The 13341-nt window shown below is 41.5% G+C and overlaps 2 protein-coding genes across 2 annotated transcripts; one reads left to right on the forward strand and one right to left on the reverse strand.

Moving 5' to 3' along the window:
• Window positions 1–224: 224 nt before the first annotated feature.
• LOC118819761 (putative UDP-GlcNAc:betaGal beta-1,3-N-acetylglucosaminyltransferase LOC100288842) lies at window positions 225–3420 on the reverse strand. Its single transcript, XM_036587664.1, has 2 exons — window positions 3415–3420; window positions 225–1331 (listed from the first exon to the last, which is right to left on the reverse strand). The coding sequence occupies exons 1-2, from the start codon at window positions 3418–3420 to the stop codon at window positions 225–227; spliced, it is 1113 nt and encodes a 370-aa protein (XP_036443557.1).
• A 1-nt stretch (window position 3421) lies between these two features.
• Window positions 3422–11941, forward strand: LOC118819762 (kelch-like protein diablo). Its single transcript, XM_036587665.1, has 8 exons — window positions 3422–3555; window positions 7263–7333; window positions 7624–7807; window positions 9043–9186; window positions 9564–9697; window positions 9989–10200; window positions 11461–11567; window positions 11693–11941. Exons 1-8 carry the CDS (start codon window positions 3422–3424, stop codon window positions 11754–11756), a joined length of 1050 nt encoding a protein of 349 aa, XP_036443558.1. The 3' UTR covers window positions 11757–11941.
• The last annotated feature ends 1400 nt before the right edge of the window (window positions 11942–13341 follow it).

Raw genomic sequence — 13341 nt, forward strand, 5'->3', positions numbered from 1 at the left:
TCTGACCTTTTTTTTCCATCTTCTGTAAAATTATCATTTTGGAGATACAAGGTTTTGTCACGACCTCAATGATATACAAAATACTGTATTGCAGTATGAAACTGTTTTGGTTGCTGGAAGCTAATTGATGCTGTGTGGCTAACAAATGCTCCAATTCTATAGTTTAAATGAAGTACGTTTCATTCAACTTAATGCCTGAGATTTGTTAGCCTCTACATAAGCGATCAGCCTTGTGTGCTGTTGCTACTGAGGAAGTTGAGTTTATCCAGGTAAGTCATGGCTTTGCAGGCCACCAAACTGTAATAAGTTTCTAGCATGCTGCAGCTCCGCCCCTTCCCCTCCCCTAGATCTCTCCAGGCCACGCCCAGCTGCTCCACCCCCATCCCAGCGGAGCTGAACAGGAAGTTGTAGCAGCAGGGGTTGTAGCGGATGTGGTGTTCTCCGGAAAACCGAGCGCTGTGAGTGGCCACCATGCCTGCTCGTCTTGCACACAGGCCAATCAAAATGTCCGGTGGGAGGGGCAGAGTGATGTCATCGGACGCAACGTAAACTTTTCTGATCACGTCCTGCGACATCAGGAGGGCGGGACCTGAGCAGTAATCTGGGAGGAGCCTGTCAGGGAACAGGTGGAAGGGCAGGTAGTGGGGTTTGGTTGAGTCTCTCTCAGGTGCGGCCCGGTGGATGACCCTGCCCAGGTAGAGGTCATCCGGATGGGTGCGGAGCCCGATCAAGTAAGACCCGAGTGCGGGGACGTTTAAAAACACAGAATCCTCTGCCAGGACGATGAATCGGGCCTGAGGGCAGAAGAGCAGCACCCAACGCATGGCCAGTTTGACCCTCTCCCATTGACCTCTGTCTGATCTACTCCTTGACGACGGCCCCTCGCATTGTACCATGTCGCCGTGGCGATCAGACTCCTCCCTGACCGCCTCGCGCTCCGCCTCCAAAGGGGATGGGCCTAGAAAGAACAGAGTCCGGACCGCCACGCCCTGGACCGAGGTCTGATTGGCCCACGAGTTCCGGACTGCCTCCCTCTGACTGGCGTTTCCGGGGGTGCTGAGGACCACAGTGAGGAAGAGGAGGTCCTGGTGATGAAGGCAGGGGGCGGAGCTGATAGGGTAGAGCTGTGAGGCGTTGGGCCTGGTCCCACTCAGGTCTAGTTTGCGAGCGCGCTCCCGCAGCTCCAAGACAGAGCGGTCAGTGTAGGCAGCGGGGGACGACTGCAGCAAGAACTCCTCAACAACATCGCCCCCAAACAGCAGAGCGTGGAACAGCACCACATTGCACAACAGGAAACACCACTGATGGGTCTGCAGCCTAAAGACACACGCCTGCAAAGAGAATTATTATTATTATTATTATTATTATACCATGCTATATGCTCTATAATAAGAAGAGAATTATTGCTGCTATAACTAGCATTATTATTATTCATTGTCCAGTTGTTCACAAGGTGGCAGGACTCAATCGTAATTGTTGATTTTTTTCTTCTTGTTGATTAAATTTTCTGCCCTAAAATGAATTGTACAGACCAAATAGTCAAAACTAGACAAAATTCTTGGTCCTGCTGATTCTTAAGAACCATTAAGCTCGGCCCCCTTTGATTCTGAGCTAACTTACATAATATGCAACACCTACTTTTGATCTGATTGTTATCATTATTAATTATCATTATTGATTCCAGTACCCATCTCTGGAGTCTAGTACTGACTTATGATTCAGTCTGATTACTTGATTTGTTGAGAACTGCCACTCAATAATGCCTTCCTGGTTTGTTGGACGCTAGAGGGCGCTCCTGAGCGAGTCCAAAATGAATGGGTTGTTATGGCGCTTTTGAGAAAACTGCAGTTTGTAAATGCTTATTTATTTTTTATATAGAAAATATGCACTCATTTTTTGAACAGAGTGACATAATATTTCAGCACTGCTGTTTTATTTCTGAGTGCTTTAGAACTCAAATTATAGGACTTTATAACAGTGTCTGTATATTCATGATGTCAGTCAGTGCAAATTACTTCACTCAGCCAATGAGCTGATCAGCTCACCAACCAATCTGCACTCAGTAGCAGTAATGCTAACCAATCAGCACTCAGTAGCAGTAATGCTAACCAATCAGCACTCAGTAGCAGTAATGCTAACCAATCAGCACTCAGTAGCAGTAATACCAACCAATCAGCACTCAGTAGCAGTAATGCCAACCAATCAGCACTCAGTAGCAGTAATGCCAACCAATCAGCACTCAGTAGCAGTAATGCTAACCAATCAGCACTCAGTAGCAGTAATGCCAACCAATCAGCACTCAGTAGCAGTAATGCTAACCAATCAGCACTCAGTTTAGGTAAACTGTTTTGGCAGTTTGAGGAGCAGGTGTTGTTATATAATAGTTGGTATGTTTAAGGAGCGTTAGCTTGCTTTACTTGTGGCAAATAGCATTAGCCGCATTTTGACTGCTGAATGCCCTGTAATTCAGAGGATCCAGTGCCACAAAAATCTACACAGCACAAAACTTATTAGCTTTGGATCATTTAATTAACTACAGGATGCAGTAGCGACAACTACAGTTCATTTTTGTCACAAAGAAATCCAGCCCTTACTGAAATCTGATATATGACAATATATGAGTTTCAAATATATGACATATTTCAGTCATTTATCAACATATAAAAAAATATATATTACATATATATTAGCTATATGATGTTAGCATATGGGTAATACACGAATTTATATATATATATATATATATATAAAACATGCACAATGTAAGCTATGCAATAGAATAATTAAAGCAAAAATAAATGAAAATATTGTTCTCTGAAACATTTAAATAATTAAATATTTAAAAGCAAACTTTTAAATAGTTATATAGTAACAGTTGTAACTGTACTGTTATATTGGGCTGTCATACATGGGCTGACATATATGTACGATCTATATGTTACACATATATGTCTAATATTTGATAATTGTCTTTATGTACACAACATATATACGTACATAGTTTGACATACACACCTGACCCGTTATGATATATGTGCACATACGGCCATATATCAGGTTTCTGTATGGGAATTTAGACTCCCTGCTCTGAGCATGAAAAAATAAAATCCAAATAACAAGAAAAATCCAAGCAACTCCAATAGGGTTCCAAACCATCTACGGTGCTTGGACCCCTAAAACATGGAGCAGGCATGAAAATTACAAAAATACATGTTTCAGTATGTATCAGTACAGGTCAGGAAGAGGTTGCAGTACATGCAGCAACCTTGTTTACTCTTTTTCAGAGCATCACAGAAGAAACAGTGGCATAGAGAGAGCGAGGGAGAGAGGACAGGCTGAAGTGACGGAACGGATGAGTGTGGAGAGAAGGGGAATCAAAGGAAAGTTCAGAATTCTATCAAAAGCTGTCCTCACCCGCATGATGGCCAATAAAGGGACACTTTCCCTCTTATGGTTCCTGACCTGGTTGGATTGTCTGCCTGCTAGACAACATGTATGTGTGTATATTCAGCGTTCAACTGAGCCCTGTTTCCAAGGTAACCTGAAACCAGACAGGTAAGGCTACACCTTTCTCCTTGTCAGCTGACATACACAAGCTGCCCTCAGTCATCAATGCATTCATGAGGCTTCATGCAGTCCACACAGCCTTTCTAGCAGTCTCGATTCAGCACTACACACTATATTCATATTAAACCGCCTTGTTTCTGCGCTCACTGTCCATTTTATCAGTTCCACTGACCATATAGGAGCACTATGTAGTTCTACAGTTACAGACTGTAGTCCATCTGTTTCTCTGCATACTTTGTTACCCTGGTCAGGACCCCGACAGGACCACTACAGAAATTTGTGTTCACTGTTCTAGAGAAACCTGCCCAGTCAGAATTGTTCACAGCAGTTTTACTTTATTTAAATTTGTGCATTTTATTATGTTTGATTTTCTGTTGTTACAGCTTTGTGTCATGCCTAATAACATTCCTTACCTGTGATAAAAATCACAGTGCCATCCTCTCGGGGCTTTAATCTCTCACACACCAAACTGCTTTAATCTCTCACACACCAAACTGCTTTAATCTCTCACACACCAAACTGCTTTAATCTCTCACACACCGAACTGCTATAATCTCTCACACACCAAACTGCTTTAATCTCTCACACCGAACTGCTATAATCTCTCACACACCAAACTGCTTTAATCTCTCACACACCAAACTGCTTTAATCTCTCACACCAAACTGCTTTAATCTCTCACACCGAACTGCTTTAATCTCTCACACCGAACTGCTTTAATCTCTCACACCGAACTGCTATAATCTCTCACACACCAAACTGCTTTAATCTCTCACACACCAAACTGCTTTAATCTCTCACACACCGAACTGCTATAATCTCTCACACACCAAACTGCTTTAATCTCTCACACACCAAACTGCTTTAATCTCTCACACACCGAACTGCTATAATCTCTCACACACCAAACTGCTTTAATCTCTCACACACCGAACTGCTTTAATCTCTCACACCGAACTGCTTTAATCCCTCACACACCAAACGCTGACATTAGAGATGCAGTAGCAACTCAACAGCAACGTACAGTTATTTTTCTCCTCCGAGATCACCTTTGTTCTCCATCCGTCACTAACTGTCAGCGCTCGCAAGCACACACACACACACACACACACACACACATGCACACAAACTAGGCTGAAAGGTGAGGGTCAGTCCTGTGTGTGTGTGGTGGAATGAAGGAGAGGATAGGGGTGGAGAGAGAGAGAGAGAGAGAGAGAGAGAGAACAGTGCTCTTTCTAAAGAAATAACAAACATCTGAAGGACTGATAGATAGTAGATCTGATCGGTACTGCATGAGTCCTTAACTGAGTCCTGATCTGATCACCCACTAACACATAACTAACAGAGAGAGAGAGAGAGAGAGAGAGAGAGAGAGAGAGAGAGAGAGAGAAATAGAGGAAAAAAGAGGGAAATAGAGGAAAATTGCGAGAGACAGAGTAAGAGCGATATAAAAGAGAGAAATAGAGGAAAAATAGAGAGAGAGAGATTTTTTTGTTTAGTTTGTTTTAACACAGCAGTCAGTGTCCAGTTTCAGACAGCTGGACAAACAGTTCTTGTAAAAATGTTAGACACATAGTTACTGTCTACACCATCTCAGCTTTCTCTCTCTCTCTCTCTCTCTCTCTCTCTCTCTCTCTCTCTCTAGCTTTATTGGTTCAACTCAAAGCAGAACACTCTGTAGAACTAAAAACACATACAGAATTAATAATAGTAATAATGATAATAGTCACAGTGAAACAATAACAACAATAATATTTAAATAATTAGAGTAAATGAATAAAATAAGACAATATCAAATTAACATATCAAATCATAAAAAATTATAACAGACAGCATATCTATCTGTTCATCTATTTGTTTGTTTGTTTGTTTTCTCTTTCTTTGTAATAAAGTGGGATTGATTATTCCTGCATGTTATCTACAGTGAGCATCTCACAGCATTCATTCGTTCACTCACCGAGTCACTCCTTCACTCACTCACTCACTCATTCACTCACTTAATCAGTTACTCATTCACTCAAGTCATTCATTCACTTACTCATTCACTCACTCAGTCACTAAGTGACTCCTTTACTCATTCACTTACTCGTTCACTCACTCAGTCACGAAGCAACTCATTCAGTCTTTCACTTACTCATTCACTCACTGAGTCATTCATTCACTCATTTACTGACTCACTTATTCACTCATTCATTCACTGATTCACTCAGACACTCAGTGACTCATTCAATAATTTACTCGCTCAGTCACTAAGTCACTCTCTCGTTCACTCACTCAGTCACTCATTGACTCACTCACTCATTCACTCACTCAGTCACTAAGTGACTCATTCACTCACTCACTTACTCATTCACTCACTGAGTCAATCATTCACTCATTTACTCACTCACTCATTGACTGAGTCACTCATTCACTCATTCATTCACTCATTCACTCAGTCACTCAGTGACTCATTTACTAATTTACTCATTCATTCACTCAGTCACTCACTACATCTCTCCACAGGACAGTATAACAGCGTGTTGATGTGAGTGGGACAGAAATGAGCTCAGTGGGCGGTCAGTGCTGTCAGCAGCGTGTCTGAGCTTCTGTTTTAGGCGTGAACAGCAGACACAGCTGCAGCTCAGTGAACGTTCCGCTGCTGCCAGAGTCACTTTCACACAGTGTGGGTGTGCTGACCGGCATGGTTATGAAGACGCTGCTTGATGTCCGAGAGCTTGTTTTGGAGAGTTTTCAGAAGGTTTTGGCCTAAAACATATATTTTTAATCCGTTCATGGATCATGCAATGCACTGTGGGGCAAAATAGTCCCCCAAAAAAGCTTCATCACTATTTTACCATCATCATCATTCCATATAAAACTCAGAAGACACGTGTAGATTCACTGGTCACTATTATATTGGTATCTGAACTTTCCTTCTTTAGTTTTAGCACTGGAGCTCCAAGGCTAATGTAGCATAGAAGTAATGGAAGCTTATACTCCACCAATTAGCACAGTGCTAACTGCATGCCTAAATCATTACACAGTCGTGTTAAATAATGCAGAGCTGTTCAGTATTTTAATAGACTTAATTATGAGGTTTCTGACACCGTATGACTCACTGTTATCTATAAACATGAAATAGAGTACATTAGCATCGCTAATATATATTTAAGATTAATTCAGTCCTCTTATCCCCTTTTATGGACACTAGACACCAAATATGCCTCAGCTGATTGGCTTAATTTGCACAATGTGTGAGTGAGAAGATCTAAAGCTTTAAAGATGACAATTTAAGGGTTCTTCCTAGAACCTTTACACTATGCAGAGGTTGAAACTTTAAGAACGCTCACACTTACCCATCTCATTTACAACCATACATTGAAGCGATCATTAGATCAGAACCTAAACCAGTCCTCTGGACCCCAGATGGTCCAAATTTATCCTCTATTCCTATGTGGACCATCTGGGGGTCACTGAAGATAGGTTTGAGAACTGACAAACACTTTGGAGAACCAAATGTGGTTGTTCTATAGCATCATGCAAAGAACTCTTTATGACACCTTTGTTTTAAAGAGTGTGGGGTAGAAGGGAAAACTGTGTACATGAGTTTTCACCAAACTTTCATTTTAATGTCTGCAGCTTTATGTTATAATGTATTATAATGTTATTTATCTAACGTCCAGATTTTGTGTTCTGTGGTGTGTTTGTATTAGGAATCACGGTTCTCGCTCCGGTCAGCGTAAAGGCTCTTCTAAAGGCCAGTCATCGGACGTTGTGTATGTAGGTCAGTCCTCCCATCCATCCACGCTCAGACAAGCTGCACAAAGCTTATTAAAACCTTTATAAGCATGCACACATATATATATATATATATATATATATATATATATATATATATATATATATGTATAAGCAAACACATTAATAAAAACAAAATCATTTTTGTTTGTCATATTTGTATGTAAATAAATGCTCACTGTCCAGATGAATAGCTCTCTATATATTTTTTCTCCTGGGTCTAAAACTCTTTTTTTGATTAATCCTAAGAATAGTTGTGTGTGTCTCTGCGTGCAGTGGGAGGATGGAGTAAGGACAGCCCCTCGTGTCCAGTAGAGCAGTTCTGTAGTCAGTATAATGAGTGGAAGATGACCACGCCCATGCTCCGCCACCGTGGAGACGCTGGCGTGTGTGCAATGGGTGGGTTCATTTACACAGTGGGCGGAGCTGATGATCTCACCTGTGTGAGCAGTGTGGAGAGGTGAGGGTCTGCGAACACATTACCGCACCAAACTTCATGCTCTTACACTCACTGAGCACTTTAGAGAATGACCGGAGAATGACCAGAGTGGTTCAAGCTAACAGAAAGGCTACGGTAACTCAGATGACCACTCTGTGCAGTTGTAATGAGCAGAAAAGCAGCCCAGAATACACAACACGTCAAACCTTGAGGTGGATGGGCTACAACAGCAAAAGAGCATGTTGGTATCCACTTCTGTCAGCCAAGAACAGAAAGCTGAAGCTACAGTGGGAACAGGTTCACCAAAACCAGATAGTTGAAAGCTGGGAAACGTAGCTTGGTCTGATGAATCTCGATTTCTGCTGAAGCTCACACGGTAGGGTCAGAATTTGGTGCCAGCAGCATGAATCCATGGACCCAACCCGCCTTGTGTCAGCTGTCCAGGCTGGTGGAGGTGGTGTAATGGGGTGTGGGATGTTTTCTTGGCACACTAATAATAATCCAATAATACCAATCAATCATCACTTGAACGCCACGGCCTATTACAGTATTGTTGCTGACCATGTGCATCTCTTCATGGTTACAATTTACCATCTCCTAATGAATAAGTCACAAAAGTAAAAATGAAGTAAAATGTTTCATGAACATGACATGAGAATAAGTTCAATATTCTTCTCAATACCTATCTATCTATCTATCTATCTATCTATCTATATATATATATATATATATATATATATATTTATATATATATATATATGGTCCACACTTTCCTGCAGCAATTATTATTATTAATAATAATAATAATAATAATATATTGTATATATATATGTTTATGTTCATACATATTTCTTTTGGTCATAGAGTCAAAGAAATTCCAGTTTCAGTGATCTGATTGGCTAAAACGAGGTCAGAGATCATCCTGCTGATGATGTCAGCACTGGGCATTCCAGCCCTGAGAGCCCTCAAGTGTCTCATGGCAGGCAACAAAGAAATGAAAGGCATTTGCTGTTACCGTGGCGATAGAGAAAGACATTTATTAGCATGAGTTGTTGCCATGGCGAAGGTGGACCAGGAATGAGAGTTATTAGTTAAATGGATGGAGTATGACACTCATCATTACAACACACAGTCAGTAGAACCAGTTACACACACACACACACACACACCAGTAACACTGTACTGACACTCAGATAAAAACATACGTGTGTGTGTGTGTGCGTGTGTGTGCGTGTGTGTGTGTGTGTGTGTGTTAGGTATGATCCTGAGTATAATTCCTGGTGTGGTGATGTGGCCCCCCTCTCCTCACCCCGTTCCAGAGTGTGTGTGGTAGAGATGGATGGCTGTCTCATCGCTCTGGGGGGTTACGATGGGACCACCTGCACCAATGCTGTAGAAAGGTCAGTCTGAACACACAGTGGCTGATATGTTAAGTCAGTCAGAGTGGTTTGATTTAAAACGCTTCACTGTAGAGAAACTTTTTAAAAAATATGTATGTGTGTATGTGTGTATGTGGATGCGTATATGTGTGTGTATGTATGTGTGTCTATGTATGTGTGTATATGTGTGTATGTATGTGTGTATGTGTATGTGTATATGTGTATATATGTGTGTATGTGCATATGTATGTGTGTGTGTATGGTTATATGTGTGTATAAATGTATGTGTGTATAAATATGTGTGTGTGTGTATGTGTGTATAAATGTGTGTGTGTGTGTGTGTGTGTGTGTGTGTGTGTGTGTGTGTGTGTGTGTGTGTGTGTGTGTGTGTGTGTAAGGTATGACCCTGTGAGGAACTCTTGGTGTAAATTAGCTCCGATGTTAAGGAGGCGTGCGGGGGCAGCAGCTGCTGTACTGGAGGGGCTCATTTACGTTGTTGGGGGAACTGATGGAGACACACCCCTTGACACAGGTACACACACACACACACATACACTCTTTCTCTTCACACTCTTTCTCTTCTCTCTTTCTTTCTCTATGCCCATCTCTCTCTCTCTCTCTCTCTCTCTCTCTCTCTTTCTCTCTACCTCTCGTTCCATCTTCCTTTTCTCACAATATCACTTTTCCTCTCTCTCTCTTTTGATCTCTCTTTCTCTTCTCTTTCTATGGGTTTTCTTCTCTCTTTCTTTATCTTCTCTCTTTCTCTGTCACTCTTCTTCCATCTCTCTCCTCTGCTCCTCCTCTCCCTCTCTCTCTCTCTCAGTGGAGAGGTTCAGTCCTGTAGATGGGGGGTGGTCTCTGTGCCCCCCGATGCTGAGTGTGAGAGAGGGTGGGGGGTGCTGTGTGTATTCGGGCTGTCTGTATGTTGCGGGAGGGAGAGATGAGCTCGGTCTGGCTCTCAGCAATGTGGAGAAATACGACCCGCACACAGGTCGCTGGAGCCCCGCCAGAGCCATGAGGAACAAGAGATACCAGGTGTGTGTATTATATGTTATGTAATATGTATATTATGTATATTATCATTTGTTCACCCTTTTTCACAGTAGCCATAAATAAAATGCCACTTCTGCCTGTTTTGGAGCTCCTCAGCTGAACTAAGCACTACTATTATATATATATATATATATATATATATATATATATATATATATATATATATTATAATATATATATATATGTATTATATATATATATGTATTATATATATATATATATATATATATATATATATATATATTATTAGCTTTAACAGCCTCCACTCTTTTGGGAAGGTTTCCCATAAGATTTTGGAGTGTGGAGAGCATTTGTGTGGTTGAAGTCAGGGCTCTGTACAGGCCACTGGAGTTCCTCCACACCAAACTCGTCAAACCATGTGCTTATGGAGCTCACTTTGTGCACAGGTGTTCAGTCATACTGGAACAGGAAAAGCTCTTCCCCAAACTGCTGCCACAAAGGGGAAGCATATAATTGTGTAAAATGTCTTTGTTTGCTGTAGCATTAACATCACCCTTTACTGGAACTACCTGAAAAACAGCCCCAGCTCATTATCCCTCCTCCACCAAACTTTACTGTTGGCACTATACATTCCAGTAGGTAACGTTCTCCTGGTATCCACCAAAACCCTGATTCATCCATCAGACTGCCAGATAGTGAAGCATAATTCATCACTCCAGAAAACACATTTCCACTGCTGAGTCCAGTGGCAGCATTCCTTACACCACTCCAGCCAACGCTTGGCATTGCGCATAGTGATCATAGGCTTATGTGCAGCTGCTCGGCCATGGAAACCCACTTCATGAAGCTCCTGACGAACAGTTCTTATGCTGAAGTTGTTTCTAGAGGCAGTGTAGAACTCTTTAGTGAGTACTTCAACAAAGGACAGGTGATTTTTATGCACTTCAGGCAGCGCTGCTCTGTTAGTTTGCGCATTGTAGCTCCTAGATGCCTCCATTTCACAGTGTTAGCACTTACAGTTGTCTGGGGTAGATCTAGCAGGGGAGACATTTCACAGACTGACTTGCGACAAAGTTGCATCTTATGACAGCACCAAGTTTAAAGTCACTGAGCTCATCAGTACAACCCATTCTACTGCCAGTGTTTGTCTACAGAGATTGCATGGCTATGTGCTTGATTTTATACCCCTGTTAGCAATGAGTGTTGCTGGAGGAGTGTCCACATACTTTTGGCCATATAGTTTTTGTGTGTGTCTGTGTGTGTGTGTGTGTGTGTGTACAGGTATCTCTGATAGTATTTAATGGATTACTGCTGGCTGTTGGAGGATCTGATGGAGTAAGTGACTTAAAGACTATGGAGGCTTATGACCACGAGGTGAATTCCTGGAGGTATGTACATTATCAGATCACAGAAATGTAGAAATGATCATCTACCATCTAACATCTATCACTCTACCTCTGTTTCTCTCTCCCTCTCTCTCTCTCTCTCTCTCTCTCTCTCTCTCTCTTTATAGACACTTTGGCAGTATGAAGTCCAAACACCCCGGTGGTCACGTTGCAGTGGTCAAGGCTTTGTGAAATCTCTGTTAGTCACACATGCTGAAAGAAACATCGGGAAGCAGAAAGCCAATCAATCGTCCTATTGAGTTTGTTATGTCTAGCCAACGATTTCTGAACAAAGCATAGAGCCTCTACAGCCCACTGTGAACTGAAAAAGAGGAGTCTGAGTGCAGCGTTTACATGTGATACAAGCAATAAAGTAAAAAAACCTAAACTGAACAACTCAGAACGGTATCCTGTATTATTTAGTCTTGTTCTTCCATTCAAAACTTGGCATTCAAATTTTCTGAGGCCTTCATTTTCCTTCAGCCTCAGCCTTCAGTGTCTTGTCCTCCAGTACGCTGGTGTTAGCCTCAAGCTAACACACTAGTCACAAGCTAACATCCCTGCTGAACGAAACAGCTCAGTCCAGCATGAATTTCATTCTGGTTTATGCTAGTTTGTGCTGGTTTGGTTCTGTTATAACTGGGTGACCAGCAAACCAACATCTAAAACACAACATAAGCTGGTTTTGCTGGTGACCAGTTGGTCTATATGCTAGTTTTGTAGCAGGGATGCTAGTCACGGTACAAAACGCTGTGATGCTATTCAATACAAGGTTGTATTGTTACATCAGTAGTTAAAAGTAGATGTATTTACTCAGTTGCGTGTGATTAATTATGATTTCATAGTTTCTATAGTCCATTTATAGGCCTGTGTTCTGTTGTTGGGTCAGATACTAAAGCGCTTCAGTGTTCTTTATTCGACTGCAGGCCTATTCACACCATGTGCAGTTTTTTCAGACAAAAAAAACAATTTTTACTGTAGTGGAACCTTTACACCAAGTCTGAGCTTTTTTTTTTGTGAAAACATGAGAAAAAATAGGAAGAGGAAGAAGAAACTGATTCTAGATGGATGATGAATGAATTATTTTTTTTTTAAGACAACAACTATTAATGCCACCGACTCATACAGGAGCTGAAGCTCTATGACGACTGGTTGTGAAAGTATTTCTTTATGTCAGTGGGAGATTTCGAGCTTCTGCTTCTGCTTTTTGCTCCTGTCAGCGTTCATTAGCGAGGAAAGCTAATAGTTCACGGCTCTTCCTGGCCATGACCAGACTAGGATCCTAGATAAACTTAAAATGGCTTTATAGAGCTTCTGTATCGTACTCACCGCCATTCTCCAGGGTTAAAAAAAATCTCAGTGTAAGTAGGTCATAAACTCTGGAGCCTGAAGTTCTCTTCTAAGAAGTCCTAGCGAACTCAGTACTTGAGGCTATTTTTTTTTACTCAGGATGTTTTTTGCTAACCGTTTCATGTAATAACATTCTGTGAGGGAGCTTTTAGAGATGAACGTCTGGTTCCTATCACCACCACTGTGAACAAATCTGACTCGGTATGTTTCTCTAGAACAGAACGTTTTACACCAAACCACTCTGAATGATTTTGTAGACATGTTAACCATTTAATTGAATTTTTGAAAAATCTGTGGAGTTCCCCTTTAATGAGCTGATCAAGTGTGCTGGCAGCAGGGAAAACGCTGAACGGTGCAGGGCAGTGGGCCTTCAGGATTACGGGTTGAGAAACACTTATTTTTATTCTACTCTTCCCACTTAAAAACA

The sequence above is a fragment of the Colossoma macropomum genome, unplaced genomic scaffold (assembly GCF_904425465.1).
Source record: "Colossoma macropomum unplaced genomic scaffold, Colossoma_macropomum, whole genome shotgun sequence".
NCBI lineage: Eukaryota > Metazoa > Chordata > Actinopteri > Characiformes > Serrasalmidae > Colossoma > Colossoma macropomum.

Bases quoted from the DNA above. Each gene is read 5' to 3' on its own strand.
- LOC118819762 (XM_036587665.1), top strand. From the start codon at position 3,422: ATGGCCAATAAAGGGACACTTTCCCTCTTATGGTTCCTGACCTGGTTG. The intron at 7,334-7,623 runs GTCAGTCCTCCC...CTCTGCGTGCAG, and splicing joins ATCGGACGTTGTGTATGTAG to TGGGAGGATGGAGTAAGGAC. The intron at 7,808-9,042 runs GTGAGGGTCTGC...TGTGTGTGTTAG, and splicing joins TGTGTGAGCAGTGTGGAGAG to GTATGATCCTGAGTATAATT.